The 13,189-nt window shown below is 38.1% G+C and overlaps 2 protein-coding genes across 3 annotated transcripts; both read left to right on the top strand.

Moving 5' to 3' along the window:
• Positions 1-7,297: 7,297 nt before the first annotated feature.
• Positions 7,298-11,046, top strand: LOC130996656 (ABC transporter B family member 29, chloroplastic). Its single transcript, XM_057921953.1, has 10 exons — positions 7,298-7,995; positions 8,249-8,335; positions 8,428-8,535; positions 8,768-9,034; positions 9,370-9,453; positions 9,612-9,828; positions 9,968-10,053; positions 10,288-10,475; positions 10,558-10,687; positions 10,760-11,046. The coding sequence occupies exons 1-10, from the start codon at positions 7,426-7,428 to the stop codon at positions 10,889-10,891; spliced, it is 1,869 nt and encodes a 622-aa protein (XP_057777936.1). The 5' UTR covers positions 7,298-7,425; the 3' UTR covers positions 10,892-11,046.
• Positions 11,047-11,499: 453 nt separating this feature from the next.
• On the top strand, positions 11,500-12,685 carry LOC130996655 (replication protein A 14 kDa subunit B-like). Of its 2 annotated transcripts, none has more exons than XM_057921952.1 (3): positions 11,500-11,632; positions 11,722-11,980; positions 12,447-12,685. In XM_057921952.1, the coding sequence occupies exons 2-3, from the start codon at positions 11,725-11,727 to the stop codon at positions 12,509-12,511; spliced, it is 321 nt and encodes a 106-aa protein (XP_057777935.1). In that variant the 5' UTR covers positions 11,500-11,632; positions 11,722-11,724; the 3' UTR covers positions 12,512-12,685. The 2 variants fall into 2 exon arrangements, with proteins under 2 accessions (XP_057777935.1, XP_057777934.1); XM_057921951.1 differs by having other exon boundaries at positions 11,520-11,632; positions 11,719-11,980.
• Positions 12,686-13,189: the final 504 nt, after the last annotated feature.

Here is a 13,189-nt window from a genome sequence, read left to right as displayed (position 1 = left end):
GGCAGATTGAGTTTAATTTGTTGTTTCTTCGAATTTAATTAATGAACGGTAGAAAAACGTTGATGATATTGACAAGATGCTAATCAAGTCCGTATGACAAGAGTTTATCATACTTGAGTCTTTTCCTTTCTCATAAGCTATTGAAGATTAGTTATAGCATATTGCAAATTCATAGATCAATGAATGAAAGCATCATAACTTCTATTTGAAGGGCCTCGCCTAGGAAAACGACCCATTGACTGAAGTTAAGATTACACAATAAGACTCGCCTCGTCCAGGAAAACGACCCACTAACTGAAGTTATACAGATGGACTTACATAATAAGACTCCCTCATACTACGCTCTTATACTTTCTCAAAACTTCACTAGTAGACAGTTAGAAGTAAGACTACAACTCACTCCCTAGGCATGAACTCAACACATTTACCACCTAATATATTAATAAACAAGAGTTTACAACTCTTTCACAAAGTACACTCGATAGTGTTTATCTCACAAACACTCTTGTGTTAGAACAAAGAAATAAACTAGTACTAGGAATAACACCACTGTTAGTAAATTCGTAGGACACCTAGTAGGAACACCACTACATTATACGAGATCAATGTAGCACGAACTCCCGTGGTCTTAAATAGACTTCAAGTCATATTTCTTCTATTACAACCCAAGTTAATATTTTCCTTATCATGAATGATAACAAATCCTTAAAGATAAGATAAGCATGAATAATCAACCTCCTTGAAGATAAACACTAACAAATTTAATCATAATCTTAGCAGATTAAATTTTCAATAAATTAAATAGACCTAAGTTTGATGTATATCTCCTAACAAATTGCATATAGATAAAGAATCTACCATCTTTCGTCAAATTGATACATCCACTAATACTAATAACTTAAAAAGTATCAAGAAGTACAGATAATGTGATCTACATAATAATAACCATCCTAAGAGTATAACTTATACTCTAAGGGTGTGTTTACTTTGATGAAAAAGGAGCGGTAATCAATTTTTCCACTATTTTCACATGTTTACTATAATAGAAAATTTTCTCCGAGCAGAGTGAAATATTTTTTCGGGCAACTCATTTCACTTATTTTCTCTCCAATAAAAATATTATCCTAGGGTAGGGGTTTGAAAATATTTTCTCATATTTTCATCTCTAGTAAAACATATAATAGAAAAAGAAAAAAAAAATTATTTTCTCATATTTTCTTATCCATCATTTTAGAATAGAAATTTTACAATCAGATTAAATGAAACCTAACAATAACAATATTTTTTTAGGCGAAAAGAAAATCAATCTACTAAATATGTGTGAACAATGTCAAGAAGCCAAGTGGGAAACCCCAACTTCCAAACAGAAACAACACCAAAATTAGCAAGAGCGTGAGATGCCCTATTGGCACATCTACGGACATGACTGAAATAAAAAACCACCGTTTTCCGGGCATGTTGAAAGGCATCCCAAAGATCATCACAAATAGATTCAGAGCCCTTGTGTAAGTGTCATGGATAACATGGATAGCCAGCAAGGAGTCGGTAAACATCACCACCGGTCCATAGTCATCTTCCAAACATAACCCAATAGCTACAAGTAGGGATGTCAATCCAACCCAAAATCCGTGGGCTGACCCGAATAACCCGCAAAAATTAAAGGGTTAGGGCTGAAAAATTACAGCCCGATTACGAATCAAGCTAGCCCATTCGGGCTGGCGGGTTAGGAGGGTTAGCCCGTATGGTTGCCGCGTCAGCTTGTTGGGTTGCCTGAATAAATTTTTTAAAATATAGGGTTTGAAATTCAAATTAACTACTCGGTTCACTCCCCTCTCCCCCATTCATGCAGTTCATCCCTTCATTCTTCTTTCATTCTAGTCAGTCGCACACCAGACACCACCACTCCACGCCGTCCGCCTCCCTCGCAATGAGCTCGTCCGTCACCTACTCACCACCGCCGCCTGTGCTGAAAGCGGCCTCAACCACCACCATGTGAAAGTTTAAATGTTCAATTTATTGTGAACTGTTACACGTTTAGTATTGGTTGAGGTTATTTGCTCTTGAAATAAGACTTTGGACTCTGGATCTTATTTTATTACAACCAAGGGCAGTTTATGAGAATCTTAATTAAGTGGTAAAGGCTTTTGTACGGTGCTTCTACCTTTACTCTTGCATTCTGTGATAATCACGTTGTCCACAGTGATTTTCATTTTCTGTAAGTTGTAAACTAATTTGTCCCTTTCAATAATCTAGTGAAATGGTGTTTGGTGTAGTTCTTCATATCCTAAAGATAATTGAGATGTTTATTATTGAATATGATTTTATAAGCCCTAATGTTTAGTGTTAGGGTTAAAAATTTATAATCCGATAAAATCTTCAGCCCGATTAGCCCGCACCCGATTAATCTGAAACCCGACAGGGCTGGCCTAAAACCTGGTGGGTTGGCCCGATTGACATCCCTAGCTACAAGTAAAGCATGTAATTCTCCCATCAAAATCATTTTAGTACAGCCAATAGACTAACTCCCAGCCGCAACAATCGAACCTTTGTGATCTCGAATAACAAACCCCACTCCTGTAATTGATCGGTCCTCATGGATGGATACATCAAGGTCCACTCGGAGGAGACCCGGTTTTGAGACAGCCATCGTGGGTCTGTGAGCTCCCTTCCGGTGGCTGCAGGAGTTGTTTGATAAGCAGCTTTTCGTTGGCTTCCGTGAAGTTTGACAACATCTGCTCACTAGCAATAAAGTCAGGCCACTCTTTCCCCGAACATCATTTTTTGCTTGCAAAGGTAACGCAAAGAAGCCCAGAGCATGACAATCCACTTCTCAATCCCTTCATCACCCTGACCATCAAGAATAACTTTAAATAAAGCCTAAAGCGGTAGGTTACGAAGGGGTTTTAGGACGTTCCAAAAAGCATATATTTTCCACAAATTAACCATCCTCTCGCACCATAGAAGGCAATGCTCCGTAGTTCCCCATCCCATTTTACACCATGAACAAATCCTTAAAGTAGGGATATGATGAGCAGCTAAATTTACGTCCACCGCAATAAGATTATTAAGCATTCGCCAAGCAAAGTGCTTCACTTTTGGTGGGATGTTTAAAGATAAAATGAATTTCCACCACTCCCTCCAAAGGCACTGTCAAACTGTGAGGTTTGTAATACCCCGTCGCGCAAATCTAACCAAACATCACAGAGTAAATACCTTTCTCATCATAACTCCAATAGAGAGTATCACGAGTGGAATCTGCCTTGTGCTTAAAGAATAACTCGATAGAAAGGATGTGTTGAGCAACGAACAGAATAAAATAGTTATTGACTTTGATAGCATCCCAGTCCCCTTGTTGCGTAATAAGATCAACAACCATGCCTCCCGCCGGACAGCTGACAGAGTAACGATCACCACCCTCACTTAAGCCTGGAATCCATCTATCATCGATTTTAATGTGAGAACCATCACCCAGCTTCCATCGTAACCCATCTTTTAGCATATCTCGGCTCCAGCAAATAGACCTCCAAGTAAAGGAGTAGTTTGGTGTAATCCGAGCTTCCATAAACTTTCCATCTCTGAAATAGCGCTTCCTCAAGACGGAAGCAAGGAAAGAGTCAGGCTTCTTAAGAATACCCCAAGTCTGCTTGGCAAGCATAGCTTGGTCAGGGAGATAAAGATTTCTGAAGCCCAAGTCACCCTTAGATTTTGGCTCACACAATCGTTTCCATGACGCCCAATGTAGCTTATTTTCGGTATCGAAAATACTCCACCAACAATTAGCACAGAGTTTTTCAATATCATCACACACACTAGACGGAATCCTAAAACAAGCCATTGCATAGGTGGGTATTGACTAAGAACGAACTTAATCAAGACCTCTTTGCCACCCGAAGATAACCATTTGTGACTTCAATCCTGAATGTTTTTGCAAATTCTATCACGAAGATAGTCGAATTGCATTTCCCGCTGCCTAACAATGAAAGTGGGCAAACCCAAGTACATAGAATGGCCCTGCGTCGCTTTGATACCTAGTCAGTTAGTAGTAGCATCAACCTTACCCTAACTAGTGTTAGGACTAAACATGACAGTGGATTTGTCGTAGTTTAAAGCCTGTCCGGACGCTGCCTCATATGTGCGCAGCACATCCACAAACCTTGCAACCTCACACTTCTCTGCTTTAAAGAAAATCAAACTGTCATCTGCAAAGAAAAGGTTCGTAATAGATGGACATCCTCTCGCCAAAACAATACCATTAAACAAACATTGTCTCTCATAGCTCTTGATGACAGATGAGAAACCTTGCGCGAAAACCACAAAAAGAAACGGTGACAGTGGGCAGCCTTGTCGTAGGCTAGAGTCGTTTTAATAGATTCATACACCTTACGATTGATAACAAAAGAGAATTCAACACTACAGATGCATTTCATAATGAGACTCACCAAATGGTTCGGGAAGCGCATGGCTCGTATCAAAGCCTCAAGAAAATCCCACTCCACCCAGTCATAAGCTTTAGACATGTCAAGCTTCGTAGCAGCAAATCCAACCTTCCCCACATTCTTGTGTCGTAGCCAATGCATGCATTTGTATCCCAGAAGAATACTATCATAGATAAGCCGGCCCGGAATAAAGGTACTCTGAGAATTATCAATGATAGAATTGAGAAAACCCCTTAGACGATTATCGATCATCTTAGCCACAATGTCGTAAGAAGTGTTGCAAAGGATGATCAGTCTAAAGTCTTTCATCTCTCGTAAAGTCAACCCCAAGGTCCACCTGCTCCCCGACATCAAACTTCCTTGTAATAGCCCTCGTGACATTTCTTATATTCATAAGTGTAGGCTTATCCGAAGTGTATAGAATTCTGAAAAGGTCTTGAATGAGCATGGCTTTGTCATCATCTTTCTTGACAAGAATTCCTCCTTGGCTTAAGAGGGCATCAATATTATTCTTTTTCCATCGTTCACTAGCATATGCATGGAAATACCAATTGCACGAGACCGTTGTTTCCAGTGGATCCTTTCCGCCTCAGTGATTCTTTTGACGTCACGATTGATCTTATTTAGATCATTATCAAAGTTTTTAGAAGCGGGACTGGAGAGCAGTCATTTTCTTTTCTTTCAGAGATCAATAAGTTCTTTTGAGGGAGAGTCAAATTTATCCTTAGACCACTTTTGGAGGAAAAGTTTGAAATTATCAAGCCTTTCATGCAAAGAAAAGCCCAAATATTCCCCAATTCTTAAAGAGATCTGCCGCAAAAGAGCCTTCGAGAAGCCACTTTTCTCAAAGTGAAATCAACAATATCCACTTCCCACGTCCATGCACATTTCCCGCTATTTAAGTTTGAGAAGCAAAGGCCAGTGGTCAGAGCCGAATAAGGCCAACACATAGACTACGTTGTCTTCGAAAATCTCAGCAGCAACCCTATTAATCATAAATTGATTCAAGCGAAGAAAGGTCGCATCTTCGTTCTTTCTTTGGTTATACCACGTAAAAACCGAATCCCCCTGAACAAATTTCATCCCACAAAACTCAATAGCAGAGTTAAAGCCTTTCATTTGGTTCCATAGTCTCCGCATGCGGCCTTTACTTTCAAACGTATAGGTGATTTCATTAAAGTCACCTCTCATAATCAAAGGCAAATCATCCATACCACCACAAGACAATCTTTTCATTAGTTCCCATGATTGGGATCTCTTTAACGTCTCCGGGTGGCCATAGAATCCCTAAAATGCCACGAGATATCATCAGACTTCATCATACAATCAATATAGCCAGATGAGTAACTAGTGATAGAAACATGAACAGGTGACTTCCAGAAAATTATTAGTCCACCACTAGCTCCAAGCGAGTCTACCATAAAGTGACCATCAAAACCAAGAATAGAATGCGACCAAGTACTCCTTCTCGCATTGACTTTTGTTTCGCATAAAAAAAAAAAAAAAACATAGTTGGGGAAAAGCTGACAACGAGTCGGTGAAGCTCATGGAACGCTCCAGAATTCCCAATCCCCGTGTGTTCCACACTAAGCAATTCACAATGTCTAGCGGGGCTGCATAGTAGCTTTCGCCGTTGTGATCATATTGTTCTCATCACCCCGTCCGGGTTTCTTGCTCAAATGAGTCTCATTGTCCCCAACCATCACGAGACTCCCTCTTCTCTTTTTAGAATCAATGGAAGAAGGCTCGCGACCAAGATCTTTCTCCTTACTCTTAGAGCCTCCACACTCTTCTATATAACTCTCATTCTCCTTGCCACTTTTTAAAACAACCCCCTGACTCTATCTTCCCTTCATCATATCATCCCTCCCTCTCCCCTCCACCTATTCCTCCACGGCCACCACGTCCTCTCGTAACCACCTTATTCTCCTTAGCCCGTCTTCTCCACTTAGTAGTTTGTGTAACCCCACTTTTAAATTATTTCGACTCTTCCTTCTCCATACCTGAAACCTCCTCTCCGCCTTGTACCTTCGGGGGTGACTGGCCCTCTCTCCCATATTCCACAACAGACTTATTAGTAGTACTTAGAGCTTTTAGGTTTACCCCCTCGATAAGCTCTATGGTAAGATTAATGGCTCCCATATTCTTACTTTTCACTTTTTCACCACTCCCAATACTAATTATAACACTTTTTCACTTTTTCACCATTCCCAATACTAATTATAACATATTTTTCTCCACTATTAATACACTTTACCATTTTTCCTTAAAACCCGTGCCGTCCCCAAAGAGGAACTTATTTTGGGGACGGAGGGAGTAATTTATAAATCACAATATATTTTTCTCTTTTCCAACTCACTTTATCTACTAATTATATATTTCTTAATTTCCGTACCCAAAAGTAATAGTAAAACATTTATAGTGGGACAGATGGAATAGTATATAGCGCAATTGATGAGGTAGGAATGTGATGTATCAAATCTAATTATATACTCCCTTCGTCCCATTATTAGTGTCTCACTTTTCTTTTTGGGTTGTCCCATTAGTTGTGTCTCATTCCTTTTATGGCAATATTCTCTCTCTCTACCTAATATTTAAATAATTTTCATCAACCCACTTTATCTATTTTCTACACACTCTTTAATCTTCGTGCCCAAAAGACATGAGACACTACTAATGAGATGTAGGGAGTATAATAAAATATTCCTATGTATTCCTTGTCCGAAGAAAAAGTATCAAACGCAAGAAATTTAGATTTTATCCAATTATTATTAATAGATGGAATTGTTTGGGCGTCAAAAAAGAAAAAAGGAAAAAGACAAATAAATAGGAGTAGATATTATTGTTGAAGATGACATCATGATGCCGGGAAAGAAAAGGAAAAGCAAAAAACAAATTCAGTTATGACAGTTGATACCGAAGTTGTTTTATAAGTCAGCCTCCGAGGCTGTCCCAACTTCTCCCTCAGCCTGAGCTTCAACAGACATCCATGGCACAATTTCTCCAATTTCCGCCGCCATACTCTTCATCTTCACTCTTCCACAACAACCTCAAGATCCTCGCTCGATATCGCAAAATTTCCATCCTAAATCATGGCCGAATCCGCTCGCCCGCGGCTGCTTGCAGCTACCGCCCCCCGCCGATCAAATTCGCGCCCCTCACGGCACTGTCGCCCTACCTCCAATCGGAATGGCGGGCGATCCTCAGCGGCTGGCTATGCAGCGCCGTTTCGGTTTACTCGCTCTCGAAACTCGTTCCTCTGGCGGGGCAACTCTCTTCCTCGATCACAATTTCAAATTTGGCGAGCGTAAGGAACGGAGCTTTGGCATTGGGGATTCTCCTTTTGATCCGAATCGTGGCGAATTATCTGCAGCAGGCGTGTTTGTGGGATGCCGCGTTGAATTGTGCGTATAATTTAAGGGTTCATGTTTTCGATAGGGTTTTACAGAGGGATTTGGGGTTCTTCGAGGGCGGGAAAGGGATTTCGCCTGGGGATGTGGCGTACCGGATCACAGCAGAGGCAGAGGATGTCGCTGACACACTGCACTCTCTTTTGAATGTAAGCATTGCTATGTTAAACATTCTATGGCCTTAATTGAGATACTTTATTTCAACTTCAACTATATTTGAACATTGAACAAAAAAAAGGATATTAAGGAGGAAAAATTATGAGTTGGGGGTGACTGTTATGCCCAACTAGTGAATTAGGGCTATTTTTCTAATACTATGTAAGAGATATTATCAAGTATTAAGGCAAATGCTCTGTCAATTATATTATTTTGATTCTGATCATTCTCGTTTTTGTTCAACAGACAATAGTACCAAGCGTTTTACAGTTATCAGCTATGGCAACACAGATGTTGATCATAAGCCCTCAATTGTCTCTAATTTCTGCATTTGTAAGGAAGTGATTTATAAATCTTTATTCTATAGCTTGCTAGATTTGTTTATTAGAATTGATGAATCAAAATTCTATGCTATTTCATTTAAGGTGATTCCAGCAATGGCTCTAACTGTTGGATGCCTAGGCGAAAAGCTTCGTGCAATATCTAATGATGCAAATCTTAGTACAGCCTCTCTAGCAGCCTACCTGAATGAGGTGTCATAGCTTTCCTCATTTAGAACATTTGATCAAACTATTCAGACTGTTTTTCCTTGTTATGACTACGCACATCAGCACATGCATATCACAAACTTTGATCTATTCATATCTTCTCTGCACGGGATTTAAAGGACACGTACTCTCTTTTGAAAGAGGAGTTCCATGAGTTGCACTTTCTCTAGTGTTCTAATGAGGCTTGACAGCATATGCGTTATTTCTTATGTTCCAGGTCTTTCCTTCAATTCTTTTTGTGAAGGCAAACAATACAGAACCCAATGAACGTATTAGATTCCAGTTGCTTGCATCTGCTGATCTATCTGCACGTTTGAAAAAGAAGCAAGTGAAGATTTTAATCCCTCAGATAGTACAGATAATGTTTTTTGGGCTTTTATTCATTCTGGGTTCCACCTCCATCATAGTTTCGAGAGGCTCATTTAACTGTTCCGTCCTAGTTTCCTTCATGACATCGCTGGTTCTTTTGATTGATCCTATTCAGGTAACTGAATTTCCCCCTTTTGTTAATAGTTTCTTGATTTTATTTGTGTGATGATTTTGTGCTGACTGAAAATGGTTAATGGATTCTGTGGAATTTTCAGTTTCCATGGTAAAATATTTTGGGATTTTATAGTGTTTTTCTTGTTTACTTTTGGGAGATCACAATCCCAAACAGAAAATTTTAGACCATGATATATGGTAATGGCATATATCAAGATTGCTGTATTAGCTCATTGCTAAAAGTTAGATTTCTTATGCATGTTTATTTGCTATTATGGCTTTTCTTTTGTGTATCTGTCTTTAGAGCATCAATATGAAATTACAGAATTTTTACAGGATGTCGGGAAAGCATATAATGAGTTAAAGCAAGGAGAACCAGCAATTGAGCGGTTGTTTAACTTAACCTTGTTCAAATCCCAGGTGTGTCATTACTAAACTGCTACCACTAAATTATTCTAATTCTTGAATTACATTTATAATTTTGAAAAGATAAATATAGAAAGAAGTAAACTCTTTCAACATATACACTATGCTCATGATATATGGGTTATATGCTCTGCTTATGATGACATGTATAGGTAATAGAGAAACCAGATGCAGTTGACTTGGCCTCTGTTACGGGAGAAGTAAAAGTTTGCGGCCTTTCTTTTTCATATGGTGATGGTACAGCTCCTGTGCTGGATGGGCTGAATCTTCACATTAAAGCTGGAGAGACGATTGCTCTTGTTGGGCCATCTGGAGGCGGCAAGACAACTCTTGTAAAACTTCTGCTTCGCCTATATGAACCTCTTTCAGGTAAGTATTGGGAATCTTCGTATAATAGAAGTTCAACTCCATAATTTTATCTGTTCACCGCTCTCAGTTATATGCCTCTCACTATATACTTCTATTACTACTTTTTATGTAATTGAATGTTCTACTTGTGCACCGGCAGGTTCAATATTGCTAGATGGCTGCGACATTCGAAATATTCAATTACAGAGCTTAAGGAGACATGTTGGTCTGGTGACTCAAGATTCAGTAAGTGGCGTAAACGACCTATGACCTTTTAGATTTGTGCTCTAAAGTGAGCAGGGTCTAAGCAAGTTAAATGAAATTCAAGATAACCACAGATGATCCGGCTATGATTTAGTTTTGCTTTGTTATCATCAGATACATATATAACAAGCATGCACCATAAAAGTAAAAAATAGGTCAGGTTGTTGATGTTTGCTATCAGTTGAAAGTTGAAAGCTATTGTACTCTCAATCTCAGGTACTCTTTGCCGGGACTATTGCTGAGAACATTGGGTACAGGGATCTATTGAGTGGCGTTGACATGGACAGAGTTAGATTTGCAGCTGAAACTGCAAATGCAGACGGGTTCATTAAATGTCTCCCCGATCAGTATGAAACCAGTGTTGGTCCGAGGGGCTCAAACTTTAGCGGAGGCCAGAGGCAAAGGCAAGAGACCTTTTGTTGGGACATTTTAAGTTGATTTACTTGGTAATAATTCATCCTGTTTGTCTCCGCATTGTTACCTCAGGTTAGCTATTGCGCGAGCACTCTACCAGAACCCGTCTATTCTTATTCTAGATGAAGCAACTTCCGCATTAGATAGCAGATCCGAGCTACTGGTAAGACAAGCTCTTGAGCGCCTAATGCAAGATCGCACGGTAAGTAAGGACTACATGAGATGAATGCATTTCATGTATTATTGAATTATAAATAGATGGATGTTTTTGCAGGTAGTGGTGATTGCTCATCGGGTAGAAACACTTTTGATGGCTCAAAGAATATTCCTTTTAAATCAAGGAAAGCTGCAGCAGTTGAGTCATTCTGCTCTTCTGGATGCCCACCCAACACAACTTGTAGTTTAGGGGATTTTTTTTCAATTTATCATTCACTTCATATTGTATTTTAGATTAGTTATTCGGAATGAAATTTGTAATATTGATTTTAATATGAATTTGTAAATAAAAACTTACTTATATATCTTAAAATTAGAATTTTAAATATTATATAAATTTATTTAGTTATGTGTACAAAATATTTATTTATGTAGAAATATTTGTTGTAGTATATTTTTCTTTTTATATTATTCATATTTTTTAATTAGTTTTGACTATTTAAATGTGAACTTTTAATAATAATATAAGTTTGAACTTTTAAGAGCTCAAAATTGTTATATTAAATGACGGCTATTAATTTTATTATATTGATGATTTAGTGCTATTTTCTCAAAATGAGATGATTTAAATTATTTAATTTACAATCTATAAATTTAAAAATTATTATACATATTTAATCATTATATACTCATTAAGTTGATAATATTGTTATCATACACTATTTTAAATTAATATTTTTTTTGTTATCAATGATCTAACTCATAAATAATGAGACTTTGATATTTTTACATAATAGTATAAAATTTTAAAACTAAATAAATATAACTCGACTTTAAGTGATTAATTAATAGATGGCGGGAATATTTGGCGCCATTTCTTCCCCCATTTTGACGAGCTTTTTAAATGTAATTTTTTGATCAATAAATTAAATCCTTATTTCAATTCAAAGGGTTTCGCTCAGTACACTTGGATTAACCTACAACTCTAAAGGTGAGGCATATATTAACCCTAGCAATCCCATTCCACATTTCCGATTTATACTGATATCTAGTTTGAATTTATTTGTCTTCTTCTAGAAGAAAATGGATACATCGAATCCAGCGGTTTTTGTGAACGCGGAGTTGCTGCGGATGCATATCGGCAAGAGAGTTCGCGCGGTAATTCAGGTGCTCAGAAACGACGGCGGCTCAATTATCGGAAAATCGACCGATGAGCAACAGCTGGTCGTCAAGGGGCACCCTTCTAGCCCCCCCACGACTTTTCTCGAGGTTATCGGCATCGCTGACACTAACCAGTCTATTCAGGCTGAGATTTGGACCAATTTTGGCGATGATTTTGGTATGTCGATTGTTTGTTGAATTGTGTCTATTGTTATTTGCTCTTGTGTCTTTCTCCTCTCCATTCCTTGTTTATTTAGCAACTAATTCCATTAGACAATCCGTCGTTTTGTTTCGTGCTCTCTTGATTACGGTGATATGCTGATTTTTTTCATCCGTTATCTTGAAAGAGATGTAATTCAGGGAGAAGAAAAGTAATCATACTTGTGTTTCTCCGCCTTTCTTGTTGTGCAATGGCTTATGTTGGCAATTCCATCTATAAATGAGAATATAATTTATTGCCCCCAATTTGGATATCGTGTGTTCTCAACTTGGATGTGGCTCTAAAGGAAAGCATGATAAATTCTGGATATTGTAATCGACAAGTCTAATATTGGTAGCCACTGCACTCACAGATTTAAAATTGAATGCTGCTATGCTTTCATAAACTGTTTTGATTCTTACCAACTCTGTTTATCTTTCTGCAGATATATCGAGCTACAATGCTGTTTGTCAACTTGCAAATGGGGATTTCAAACACTTGTTCATCTAAGCAGTTTTCTCTTTTGCATTAGGGGGCTGAAGCATGTGGTCTGAATTTTTGTTATCTACTATGCAAGAATTCTGAGTCTTTTTAGCCTTCTCTTGGTGTTTAGTTTATGTTCTGTTTGGATGTTACTTGATAATGAATATTGCAATATATCAATCCTAAAGTTTGCTGCTGTTATGTTTGTGTTGCATCTAAGTTTCAAATGAGTAGCAGTAGCCTGCAACTGAAGGAATGAATCATGAGCACAGTCTACATTTCGAAAAATTATGCTAAAATCAACCAATTATTAGTTACTTACCCAGTAGATACAGTAGTTTGAGTTGAAATACATTTTTGTTTTGATACCTTAGTAATATGATATGGATACTCTGTTCATAAACTTGGCCATAAGCTAATTTCGAATATCACTGTATTATTTTCGAAACATTGTAAAATTAGATGAATTTGGAATTTGAACAAAACTAATCTAACGATTAAGCATATAAAATACAGAAAATGGCTACACTCCTAACGCGTACACACATCGATGAAAATACTACTTCCATTATGCTAGAACAGCTGACAACGAATCAACTCGATGTCATGATACAAAAAATGTAATGATACAAACAAAATGAAACAAGCACACCAAATACATGTAACACATGGAAAATAGCTCATGTGAGTTGATGATGGTGCAAC

The sequence above is a fragment of the Salvia miltiorrhiza genome, chromosome 8 (assembly GCF_028751815.1).
Source record: "Salvia miltiorrhiza cultivar Shanhuang (shh) chromosome 8, IMPLAD_Smil_shh, whole genome shotgun sequence".
Lineage (NCBI taxonomy): Eukaryota > Viridiplantae > Streptophyta > Magnoliopsida > Lamiales > Lamiaceae > Salvia > Salvia miltiorrhiza.
The sequence above is the reverse complement of the archived record's forward strand: the minus strand, read 5'-3'. Positions and strand labels throughout refer to the sequence as shown.

What these genes read in the sequence shown, in the direction of transcription:
- LOC130996655 (XM_057921952.1), top strand. Translation starts at nt 11,725, where the DNA reads ATGGATACATCGAATCCAGCGGTTTTTGTGAACGCGGAGTTGCTGCGG. An exon ending in CAATTTTGGCGATGATTTTG is followed by an intron (nt 11,981 to 12,446) that starts GTATGTCGATTG and finishes ATCTTTCTGCAG; the next exon opens with ATATATCGAGCTACAATGCT.
- LOC130996656 (XM_057921953.1), top strand. Translation starts at nt 7,426, where the DNA reads ATGGCACAATTTCTCCAATTTCCGCCGCCATACTCTTCATCTTCACTC. An exon ending in GTCTGGTGACTCAAGATTCA is followed by an intron (nt 10,054 to 10,287) that starts GTAAGTGGCGTA and finishes TCTCAATCTCAG; the next exon opens with GTACTCTTTGCCGGGACTAT. An exon ending in GCCTAATGCAAGATCGCACG is followed by an intron (nt 10,688 to 10,759) that starts GTAAGTAAGGAC and finishes ATGTTTTTGCAG; the next exon opens with GTAGTGGTGATTGCTCATCG.